The sequence below is a fragment of the Tachysurus vachellii genome, chromosome 22 (assembly GCF_030014155.1).
Source record: "Tachysurus vachellii isolate PV-2020 chromosome 22, HZAU_Pvac_v1, whole genome shotgun sequence".
Classification (NCBI taxonomy): Eukaryota; Metazoa; Chordata; class Actinopteri; order Siluriformes; family Bagridae; genus Tachysurus; species Tachysurus vachellii.
Genome location: NC_083481.1, coordinates 72,501 through 85,000, shown reverse-complemented (window position 1 = coordinate 85,000; position 12,500 = coordinate 72,501). Strand labels below are relative to the sequence as shown.

Below are 12,500 nucleotides of genomic sequence, written 5' to 3'. Positions count from 1 at the left end.
TGAAATAAACGTCTCACAGATTAAATTCACAGATTTAGTTTCTGCCCTTCTGCCCTTCACAGGGTGCCTACTGTATGATATCCGACACAGCCACAGTGTCACAAACTGCTATAATGCTGTACAAAATAGAAGTGTTTAAAAATACAACACATCCTGTAGAACACACTGTAAAGCAAGTAGTATTATTAGGCAGCCACAGGGAAGTTACAGGATTGCCATGACAACTGGATACTTCCTGTGGCTGCATCCCAAAACATCATGGTGTACATTATGTAATATGCTGTGTAATAATGACATGATGCATCTCCATCTGTCGCTGTTTGCAGGCCACATTTGGTCATAGATTCCTGCTCTTATTTACACCTTTGTTACTGCAGCTGTCACCTGTAGGGTCAAAATGTCCTGCAAAATGTCCACCTTTATTAGAAAGGTGAAAAGTCATTGATGTAACTCAGATGAAGTATGTACAACACTGATAAAACACACACACACACACACACACACACACACACACACTCACACTTTATAGTATTGTTTTAAATGTATCAGTTTTAATTGACATATTCCTATGGATGTGTTTTGTGACATTGTTTAAACAACTAAAACTGAATTAAAGTGAATCTAATTAAAATAGCTCTATACTGTAAATGGATCTGTACTGTAGTTAAATGATGTTTTAGATGCATTCATTCATTTATTTGGTCAAATGTAAAATCTTAGGGTGTGAAAATAGCTCAAATTCTATTATTATTTTATAATATGCCTGTTTGTCCAGTTTTGACTAAAGTTCAGACTAAATTCCATAATCTCACTCATGGTCTGGATTTTTTGTTAGTTTATTTTGTTTCTTGTTATTCATTTTTTTTTTTTTTTTTTTTTTTTTTTTAAAGGCTTACAAATTCACTGATACTTAAATAAACAAAGACAGAGGAACATTAAATCTATATAAAATATATAAATATATAAAATATAGATGTAACATTAAGCAGACCCCCTTATCCAGAGCCACTTACATTTTATCTTATTTTACACAAAAATGTGTGAACAACAGGAATGGTGCAGTGCAACACAGGGACTGATTCATTCACATTAGTGTTTCATTCAAAATTTGTTTACAAATGAAACAAAAGTGTGAAATTTGTGGAAGTAAAATAGCAATAAATCATTTTTTGTGCAGAAGCTGTGCACAAAAATATTTTAATTTCCTGAGTGTCTGAAGTCGTTATCAGAGGATCAGCTGAAGGCTGAAGCCAAGTGGAATCTTATTTATTACACACAATTACACTAAGAGCTGCCGAAAATGCTGACCAGAGTATGTGCTGGGGAGATTGTGTGTGTGTGTGTGCGTGTGTGTGTGTGTGTGTGTGTGTGTGTATGTAGTGATGTTTGTGAAGAGTGTCTGGTAAAATGACACCTGAATATCAGCTTCTGTTTAATAACAATAATCACAGTGAGCTATTTAAGTGATTTACTACCTGTTATTAATTATTTTATGTGTTGTGTTTTAGATCTGTTCATTCCTTTGTATTGTTCTGTAGTGTTTATTGTGTCACAGCTGAAACTGTGGGACTCTGACCTGAGCTGTGTATGTTTTTAAAATAGCGCTCCTCAGTCTGACTGGCCAAATAAGGGCGCAAGCGGTGACTCTAAACTAAATATATAAATAGCCATGAAACACATAAAGACCAAGTGTGTGTGTGTGTGTGTGTGTGTGTGTGTGTTTGTGCTGTTTTTGTAGGATCCTAGTTGGGGCACCGCGAGCTCGAGGTCTTGGTCACCTGCGTCACACTCACACAGGTGCACTGTATCGCTGTCCAATCACAGCTGAGGAGTTTGACTGTGAGCGAGTCGACATCGATGGAGATGGTCAGATAAACACCACAGTTACACACATTTACTCACAAACCACACACATTACAACACAAAACATTTATACAAACAAAACTATACATTTCACATATGAAGGTACATGAGTACACACAAAACTACACAATATACACAGCAGTGTTTGCTTCATGTTATTGTGGAAAATTAAAAGTGCTGTTTGAATATTTGAATAATATTGAACTAAACAGTGTGTTTGTGTGACAGTGAGTTTGGACAGAGAGAGTAAAGACAATCAGTGGCTCGGTGTGACAGTGAAGAGTCAGGGCATCGGAGGAAAAGTTGTGGTAAATATTTCATTTAAAATAGATCACATTATATTATTATTAGATCTGTATTAATTAATTTTGCTAATTATTTAATAACTCAAAACAAGCTAACAGACACAGACATAGCTGAGGTTCTTTGAAAGGCTGCAGTTTAATAAAAATATGAATAATATTATAAACCATGATAAAAGTGAACACACTATTACTTTGCAGACATGTGCTCACCTATACGAACTCCGCCAGCGAGTTAACCAGGCATCTGAAACTCGTGATCCGATTGGCCGATGCTACGTGCTGAGTGAAGACCTGAGTGAGAGAGATGACCTGGATGGAGGAGAATGGAAGTTCTGTGAAGGTCGTCCTCAAGGTCACGAGCAGTTTGGCTTCTGTCAGCAGGGACTAGCAGCAAGCTTCACCCCCGATAATAACTACATCCTGTTTGGAGCTCCAGGAACCTACAACTGGAAAGGTATGTATTCAGAGTCGAGTCGAGTCAGTTACACAATGTTTACTACAAAGAAACGAATAACAACCTGACAAGTACAATTTCTACTGCAGTTCACCTGGATTATACTCACGATACTTTTAGTACAAACGTCTGATTCATAATTAGAATTGGATTTATCATGTGGTTTAGAATAAATTTGAAATAAAATAAAAAATGCTAATGTAAATGGAATTACTATCTCCACCATACTAACACCACCATGCTTCACTGTGGAGATGACGTTCTCAGTCTTACTTTAATATCAGAAAGATCTTTATAAAGAACAGTTTCAGCCTCAAACACTGTGGATTACAGTCAGCATTTAAATTTACATGTGTGTGTTTTTGTGAGTGTGTGAAGTTAGTGTATGTATATGTGTGAGTGTGAAAGAGAGTGTTTATGTGTGTGTATGATTGTGTGTCTCTGTGAGTGTTTGTGTGTTTTTGTGAGTGTGTGTTTCTGTGTGTGTTAGTGTGAAAGAGAGTGTGTTTTTGTGTGTGATTATCTCTGTGAGTGCGTTTTTGTGAGTGTGTGTTTCTGTGTGTGTGTGTGTGTGTAGGTGTTTCTATAAGTGCGTGTGTTTTTGTGATTGTGTGTGTGTTTCTGTGTGTGTTTTTCTGTGTGTGTGTGAGTGTGTTTTTGTGTGTGTGTGTGTTGGTTTGTGTTTCTGTTTGTGTGTTTCTGTGTGTGTGTGTGTGTGAGTGTGTTTTTGTGTGTGTGTCTGTGTGTGTGAGCGTGTGTGCGTGTGTATCGTTACCTTTGTTTATGTTCCAGGTGAAATGCATGTTCAGCTGCTCAACCAGACAGTGTTGGATTTGGGTTACTATGACGACGGGCCATATGAAGTGGCAGACGAAAAACAGTTAAATTCTGCGTTAATTCCTCTTCCTTATCACAGCTACCTGGGTACGACTTACCTGAGCCACGGCCACTCTGTAAAGAAAATGCATGAGCCCTGCATCCTCTCTTACAGGCACACCCGACCTCCTTCCCAGCTGAACCCCACCCACTCAAGATGGGCACTGAGTCATGCCCCCTATATCACCAACCAATCACATTTAATTCACACGTGTCCATCTCAAATCTGCATGTTACTTTCTTTTTCTCTTTCTTTTTGCCCCACCCCTCCATCACCCCCCCTTGCGTTCAGGGCTGTTGTTCATGGCGAGCGTGGTTGAAGACGCATTGGTGTATAAAACTCTGGAACCGTCTAAACGGGCCACGATTCAGGATGTAGCCCAGAATAGCTACTTAGGTTTGTTTGGTGTTTGTTTAATTAAAATAGAAGTGAATTCTGTTTCTCACCTTCTGTGTGTTTGTGCGTGCGTGTATGTGTGTGTGTATGTGTGTGTGTGTGTTTGGCATGAGTGTGTGTTTGGCATGAGTGTGTGTAGTTTGCAGCCTTTGTATGTGTAATATCAGTGTGTAGTGTAGAAGACTCTGAGCTGAAAACAAAGAGTAATTCAGTAACCAACCTGATGCTGATGTTTGTTAATGTAATAAAGTGACAGAATCAATTATGAAAACATTCATGATAATTAATGGTTAAAAAACACTTCTGATTCAGTCAGCACTTTAAGCTCGGTTTGTATTTTAGCTTGTTACCATGGTAACTGAATGATTTAAATAAAGTTACTGAAGAGCTAGCTAAGAACTAGTTTGCCTGGCATTTAGCTAAATGGTTAACAGAGTAACTTGCTAACAGTCATGATATTTGTGTGTGTGTGTGTGTGTGTGTGTGTGTGAGAGAGTTGCAGAGGTTTAAGGATGATTTGAAGAGTTAGCACTGTATATAATATCAGAATAAATTATTTCCAGGTGTGTTTGTTTTCAGTACAGTAAATATAACACTAGCATGTTCTCTGTGGTGTTTTATTGGTGTTTTAAGTTAAAAATTGCTAATCATCTGCATGCTAACTCAGTTAGCTTACTGCTGTTTAATATGCTTCTCAATTCTGTTTTTCATTTTAGACTTCTGCTCGTTTTATCATAATTCATTATTTCCTCACAGAAAGAGACACAATCATGACATCAGATTTGTCACACGTACACAACACTAACAATTTTATGTTCCCACAGTTATCAAGCCGAATGTAAACTTATAGGAGATATAAATCAGGCTAATGTGAGATTATTGTTAGTTATTGTTAGTAGATTATTGTTGTTAGATTATTGTATGTTAGTTCAGCATTATGTTAGCATGAGATTAGCAGTACATTGGTACTAACATAACATTTTAATGTTAATGTTATTGTAAGCACAAGAATATTGGAATGAGGTTAGCATAATGTTAGCAGGGGTTGGGAATTGATGGATTAGCAAAACTTCTGAAACAATTTCGGTAGTGAACTTTTACATTCAGATCTGTGTAAAAGAAATTGATCATGATCTAACCCTAATTAGCATTAGAGAGAGGCAGCTGTTGATGTGTTAATGTGACATATCTGAATGTGATGTTAATCCATGTTCAGGTTTTTCGGTGGATTCTGCTAAAGGAGTGATGCAGCACTCTGAGCTAACGTTTGTGGCTGGAGCACCTCGTGCCAAACACACTGGTGCTGTGGTGCTGCTGAAGAAGGACAGCGCATACCGCCTGGTCCCTGAGTTCATCCTGTGGGGGGAGGAGCTAGCGTCCTCATTTGGATACTCAGTCTCTACCACAGACCTTAATCAGGATGGGTGAGACACACACCATCAGAGGGGTGGAGTTATCAGAGGGGTGGAGTCATCATGGGGTGGAGTTATCATAGGTGTGGAGTTATCAGAGGGGTGTAATTATAAGAAGTGTGGAGTCATAATGAGGCAGAGTCATAATGGGGCAGAGTTATAAGAAGGGTGGAGTCATCATAGGGGCAGAGTTACAAGAAGGGTGGAGTTATCAGGATTGTGGTTTTTAGAAATGATTAAAGTAAAGCTGCACTGTTGCTCCGCCCTTGACATCACAGATCCTGTTTTGTTGGGTAAAATTGTGACCATGATTAACACAACAGCTATAAACACATGGTCTCTCAGTGCTGTCCTTTGTTAACACTAGTGAGTTCACCTTATGATGCTACTAATAAGCTAAAGGTTTACACTCATAGGATGATCCATTTTTTCTACCGCTTATCCGGGGCCGGGTCGCGGGGGCAGCAGCCTAAGCAGGGACGCCCAGACTTCCCTCTCCCCAGACACTTCCTCCAGCTCTTCCGGGGGAATACCGAGGCGTTCCCAGGCCAGCCGAGAGACATAGTCCCTCCAGCGTGTCCTAGGTCTTCCCCAGGGCCTCCTCCCGGTTGGGCATGCCCGGAACACCTCCCCAGAGAGGCGTCCAGGAGGCATCCGGAACAGATGCCCGAGCCACCTTAGCTGACTCCTCTCGATGTGGAGGAGCAGCGGCTCTACTCTGAGCTCCTCCCGGGTGACCGAGCTCCTCACCCTGTCTCTAAGGGAGCGCCCAGCCACCCTGCGGAGGAAACTCATTTCGGCCGCCTGTATCCGGGATCTTGTCCTTTCGGTCATGACCCAAAGCTCATGACCATAGGTGAGGGTAGGAACGTAGATCGACTGGTAAATAGAGAGCTTCGCCTTGCGGCTCAGCTCTTTCTTCACCACAACAGACCGGTATATCGACCGCATCACTGCAGAAGATGCACCGATCCGCCTGTCGATCTCCCGCTCCATCCTTCCCTCACTCGTGAACAAGACCCCAAGATACTTAAACTCCTCCACTTGAGGCAGGAGCTCTCCACCAACCTGAAGGGGGCAAGCCACCCTTTTCCGGTTGAGAACCAGGGCCTCGGACTTGGAGGTGCTGATTCTCATCCCCGCCGCTTCACACTCGGCTGCAAACCGTCCCAGTGCACGCTGAAGGTCCTGATTTGAGGAAGCCAACAGGACAACATCATCTGCAAAAAGCATAGACGAAATCCTGTGGTCCTCAAACCGGACTCCCTCCGGCCCCCGACTGCGCCTAGAAATCCTGTCCATATAGATAATGAACAGGACCGGTGACAAAGGGCAGCCCTGCCGGAGTCCAACATGCACCGGGAACAAGTCTAACTTACTGCCGGCAATGCGAACCAAACTCCTGCTCCGGTCATATAGGGACCGGATAGCCCTTAGCAGAGGGCCCCGGACCCCATACTCCCAGAGCACCCCCCACAGGTCACCACGAGGGACACAGTCGAATGCCTTCTCCAGATCCACAAAGCACATGTGGACAGGTTGGGCAAACTCCCATGAACCCTCCAGCAACCTGGCGAGGGTATAGAGATGGTCCAGTGTTCCACGACCGGGACGAAACCCGCATTGTTCCTCCTGAATCCGAGGTTCGACTATCGGCCGAATTCTCCTCTCCAGTACCCTGGCATAGACTTTTCCGGGGAGGCTGAGGAGTGTGATCCCCCTGTAGTTGGAACACACCCTCCGGTCCCCCTTCTTAAACAGAGGGACCACCACCCCAGTCTGCCAGTCCAGAGGCACTGTCCCCAACTGCCACGCGATGTTGCAGAGGCGTGTCAACCAAGACAGCCCCACAACATCCAGAGGTGCCTTGCCACTGAGGAGCTTCTCAACCACCTCAGTGACCTCAGCTTGGGGGATCGACGAGTCCTCAACCGAGCCCTCTGCCTCTGCTTCCTCAGTGGAAGACATGTCGGTGGGGTTGAGGAGATCCTCGAAGTACTCCTTCCACCGTCCAAGAATGTCCCCAGTCGAAGTCAGCAGATTCCCACTCCCACTGTAAACAGTGTGAGCAGGGCACTGCTTCCCCCTCCTGAGGCGCCGGACGGTTTGCCAGAATTTCTTCGAGGCCAACCGATAGTCCTTCTCCATGGCCTCACCGAACTCCTCCCAGACCCGAGTTTTTGCCTCCACAACCACCCGGGCTGAAGCTCGCTTGGCCCTCCGGTACCTATCAGCTGCCTCCGGAGTCCCCCGAGCCAACCAGGCTCGATAGGACTCCTTCTTCAGCTTGACGGCATCCCTTACTTCCGGGGTCCACCACCGGGTTCGGGGATTGCCGCCACGACAGGCACCGGAGACCTTACGACCACAGCTAGGAGCGGCTGCGTCGACAATGGAGGTGGAGAACATGGTCCACTCGGACTCAATGTCTCCAACCTCCCTCGGGATCTGGTTGAAGCTCTGCCGGAGGTGGGAGTTGAAGTTCTCTCTGACTGGAGACTCTGTCAAACGTTCCCAGCAGACCCTCACAGTACGTTTGGGTCTGCCAAGTCTGTCCAACTTCCTCCCCCGCCATCGGATCCAACTCACCACCAGGTGGTGATCAGTTGACAGCTCCGCCCCTCTCTTTACCCGAGTGTCCAAGACATACGGCCGGAGGTCAGATGAAACAACCACAAAGTCGATCATCGACCTCCGAACTAGGGTGTCCTGGTACCATGTGTACTGATGGACACCCTTATGCTCGAACATGGTGTTCGTTATGGACAAACTGTGACTAGCACAGAAGTCCAATAACAGAACACCACTCGGGTTCAGGTCGGGGGGGCCGTTCCTCCCAATCACGCCCCTCCAGGTGTCACTGTCGCTGCCCACATGAGCGTTGAAGTCCCCCAGTAGAACGATGGAGTCCCCGGTTGGAGCACTTTCCAGCACCCCTTCCAGAGACGCCAAAAAGGTCGGGTACTCTACACTGCCATTTGGCCCGTAAGCACAAATAACAGTGAGAGACCTATCCCCAACCCGCAGGCACAGGGAAACGACCCTCTCGTTCACCGGGGTGAACTCCAACACACGGTTGCTGAGCTGGGGGGCTATGAGCAAGCCCACACCAGCCTGCCGCCTCTCACTGCGGGCAACTCCAGAGTAGTAGCGAGTCCAGCCTCTCTCAAGGAGTTGGGTTCCAGAGCCCAAGCTGTGCGTGGAGGCAAGCCCAACTATCTCTAGTCGGTATCTCTCAACCTCCCGCACCAGCTCAGGCTCCTTTCCCCCCAGTGAGGTGACATTCCATGTCCCTAGAGCCAGATTCCGTGTCCGGGGATTGGGTCGCCGAGGCCCCCGCCTTCGACTGCCACCCAATCCACATTGCACCAGCCCCTTACGGTCCCTCCTGCAGGTGGTGGGCCCACAGGAGATCGGCCCCACGTCGCTCCTTCGGGCTGAGCCCGGCCGGGCCCCGTGGGGTAAGACCCGGCCACCAGGCGCTCGCATGCGAGCCCCAACCCCGGGCCTGGCTCCAGAGTGGGGCCCCGGTTGCGCCATACCGGGCGACGTCACGGACCTTGTTATTAACTCACTCATAGGGGGTATTTGAACCGCTCTTGGTCTGGCCTGTCACCCAGGACCTGTTTGCCTTGGGAGACCCTACCAGGGGCAGAAAGCCCCAGACAACATAGCTCCTAGGATCATTCAGGCACACAAACCCCTCCACCACAATAAGGTGGCGGTTCGAGGAGGGGTCATAGGATGATATGTTAGCAAAATAAAAAGGAGCAACATCACTACCTCAGTGTTTACAGCAAAATTCTATGAATAATAAATGCTTCTGAACCAGAGACAGAAGAGTGACAACACACACAAACACACACCCACAAACACACTTTATGTCATGTAGGTGGACAGATTTAATTGTGGGAGCTCCGAACTTCTTTGACCGTAAGGCGGAGATCGGGGGTGCGGTGTATGTGTTCCTGAACCCTGCTGGTCACTGGAACGAGGCGCGGCCCATCCGCCTCAACGGAACCTACGACTCCATGTTCGGTATGACGGTAAGCGCCGCGGGAGACCTCGACCGAGACGGCTATGCAGGTGACGACAACACACACACTCCCATACACACACCAATAGACACATACACTAACTTCACACACTCACAACACTCACACACCAACTACAAACACACACACACAGACCCATACACACACATATACATACACTAACTTCACATACTCACAACACTCACACACCATCTACAAACACACACACACAAACACACAGACCCATACACACACATATACATACACTAACTTCACACACTCACAACACTCACACACCAACTACAAACACACACACAGACCCATACACACATATACACGAACTTCACACACTCAGACACCAACTACAAACACACACACACACACACACACACACACACACACAGTAACTTCACACACTCACAACACTCAAACTCAGACACCAACTATAAACACACACACACTAACAACACACTTATATGCAAAGTACACACAAACACAGATATTACAATCAGTGATTTTATTTATGTTAATGTTTTTTGTGTGTGTAATAGATTTTGCAGTTGGTGCTCCATTTGATGGACAGGGAAAAGTTTTTATTTTCAGAGGTTCAGCTGAAGGACTCGATACTAAACCATCTCAGGTGTGTAAATCTTTATATTTCTTATTATTTTAAAATTGCTTTAGATTTGTCTGTAATCAAATATTTTTCTTTATATTAATATTATATATTTATATTATATTTGCTTTCTAATATATTATAATATAAAGCTTATAAAAAGTTTGTGTCACAGTGTGTGTGTGTGTGTGTGTGTGTGTACAGAGCAGCATGTCTGAACTTTCTCTAATTCAGAACATGTGATGTGTTCATATGCTGAACCCTGATGTTCCTCTGCAGGTTCTAGATGGAATAAATGCAGGAGTGTCTCGTTTCGGTTACTCTCTATCTGGTGGTTTGGATATTGATGGGAATTTGTACCCGGACCTGGCGGTTGGGTCTCTCAGTGACCAGGTGGTTCTGTTCAGGTATGTCACACTCCTTTATCACTAAAGCTTTGCCTACAGAACACCAAAGAGCTCAAATCCACTTGCACTGTGTGTGTGTGTGTGTGTTTGCAATCCCTGTTTAAGCTTTTATTAAGATTCACAGGAAATCTGTGCTTTCTAACGTGTGGCTTGACCTTTTATCCTGTGACACTTGACCCCAGGTCACGGCCAGTGATCCATGTTATAAGGGACATTTTAGTGGAGCCTCAGCACATCGACCTGACGCAGCACAACTGTAAGGGCCGAGATGGAGTGTGGTGAGTTCTAAAGAAAAAATGGTTGTTGTTCTGTATGAAAATTCCAGAGATAAATGACACAACAAAATTAATTAAGTATTAATTTAATTGTTTGTGAGTGTGAATAATTCTGTGTTTATCAGTGTGGAGGTGAAGGCCTGTTACAGCTACAGAGCTCAGCCTGAGTCTTACTCACCTTATATCAGTAGGTTTTACACACACACACACACACAGACACACACACACACACACAGACACACACACACACACACACAGACACACACACAGACACACACACACAGACACACAGACACACACACACACACACACAGACACACACACAGACACACACACACAGACACACAGACACACACACACAGACACACACACAGACACACACAGACACAGACACACACACAGACACACACACACACAGACACACACACAGACACAGACACACACAGACACACACACAGACACACACACACACACACACAGACACACACACAGACAGACACACACACACACAGACACACACACACACACAGACAGACACACACACACAGACATAGACAAACACACAGATATACAAAGACACACTCCTTCTTTAACAACACTAAATGATCAAATGATCTCCAATCATTATTTTCTCTGCAGCACTTGGGGTTCATTTTGAGGCCGACACTGAACGCAGAAAATCTGGGCTGCAGCACAGAGTTCGCTTCCTGGGTCGAAGATCATCTGAGCCTGAATACATTCATTCTGAAGAGCTTGAGCTGAGAGGCCAAAATCACCCAGCCTGCCAGACTGCTACCTTCATACTGCAGGTACAGACAGACAGTCAGACAGGCAGGCAGTAAGACAGTCAGACAGACAGGCAGACAGACAGACAGACAGACAGACATACAGTCATACAGACAGACAGGCAGTAAGACTGGCAGACAGACAGACAGACAGTCATACAGACAGGCAGTCAGACAGACAGACATGCAGTCTACAGACATACTCTACTCCTCCTCCAATGAGTTGTGCATTGACAATAAGTGAATAGGGAGTAAGGGAGCAGTGAGGGAGCAGTGAGGGAGCAGTGAGGGAGCAGTGAGGCATTGAAGATTCTGTGATTAATCATGTCATCTGTAACACTTGTCCTACAGGAGAATATAAGAGATAAACTGCGTCCAGTCTCACTTTCTATCACACACACCATAAAGAAGACACGACCGGATGGACACAGTGGTGGTCACACACACCAGCGTTTGGGCCGTCTTACCCCTGTCCTGAGTCTTACTCCCCATAACACACTCCACTCTGAGGTAAAACACAACCAGGGGGTTTGGAATAAACATCACACTGGTCAGAATAAACATCACACAGTGTGTGTGTGTGTGTGTGTGTGTGTGGTACAGGTGAACTTCATCAGAGAGGGCTGTGGTGATGATAACATTTGTCAGAGTAACCTGAAACTGAGCTACAGATTTGGGACACGGCCCCCAATTTCAGATCTCTTCACTGCTTTACCAATGTGAGCATCTCAAAATGTCTGTCTGTTTGTCTGTCTGCCTGTCTGTCTGTATGCCTGACTATCTCTCGCTCTGTCTATCTGTCTGTCTGTCTGTCTGCCTGTCTATCTCACTCTCTCTGTCTGTCTGCCTGTCTCACCCTCTGACTGAGGTAAATTATAGGACAGGGGAATTGAGATCCTGAGAGTGAGAATCTGAACGTATCCCAATCCTGATTTTCACGGATCTTAGTCTCCTTACTTTTCTCCACTTGCCATCTTAACAGTCATTTCTCTCTCGTTCAATTCAGTTCAGTTCAACTCAATTATATTTGTGTAGCGCTTCAAACAATTGACATTGTCTCAAAGCAGCTTTGCTGA

At 45.3% G+C, this 12,500-nt stretch overlaps 2 protein-coding genes across 5 annotated transcripts in view; one reads left to right on the top strand and one right to left on the bottom strand.

Moving 5' to 3' along the window:
- The window catches only part of nckap1l (NCK associated protein 1 like), a 131,663-nt gene that overhangs the window by 68,225 nt on the left and 50,938 nt on the right, over positions 1 to 12,500 (bottom strand). The window lies entirely within an intron of this gene.
- The window catches only part of itga7 (integrin, alpha 7), a 26,092-nt gene that overhangs the window by 4,805 nt on the left and 8,787 nt on the right, over positions 1 to 12,500 (top strand). For 2 of the 4 annotated variants that reach the window (XM_060858301.1, XM_060858303.1), the window contains exons 2-14: positions 1,739 to 1,866; positions 2,092 to 2,171; positions 2,367 to 2,622; positions 3,791 to 3,895; positions 5,112 to 5,319; positions 9,200 to 9,393; positions 9,893 to 9,981; positions 10,237 to 10,364; positions 10,547 to 10,642; positions 10,765 to 10,826; positions 11,279 to 11,448; positions 11,776 to 11,934; positions 12,028 to 12,143. In XM_060858301.1, the coding sequence (XP_060714284.1) occupies positions 1,739 to 1,866; positions 2,092 to 2,171; positions 2,367 to 2,622; positions 3,791 to 3,895; positions 5,112 to 5,319; positions 9,200 to 9,393; positions 9,893 to 9,981; positions 10,237 to 10,364; positions 10,547 to 10,642; positions 10,765 to 10,826; positions 11,279 to 11,448; positions 11,776 to 11,934; positions 12,028 to 12,143 (1,791 nt within the window). Of the gene's footprint in view, positions 1 to 1,738; positions 1,867 to 2,091; positions 2,172 to 2,366; positions 2,623 to 3,414; positions 3,547 to 3,790; positions 3,896 to 5,111; positions 5,320 to 9,199; positions 9,394 to 9,892; positions 9,982 to 10,236; positions 10,365 to 10,546; positions 10,643 to 10,764; positions 10,827 to 11,278; positions 11,449 to 11,775; positions 11,935 to 12,027; positions 12,144 to 12,500 lie in introns of all 4 variants that reach the window. The other 2 variants (XM_060858300.1, XM_060858302.1) reach the window with 1 other exon arrangement.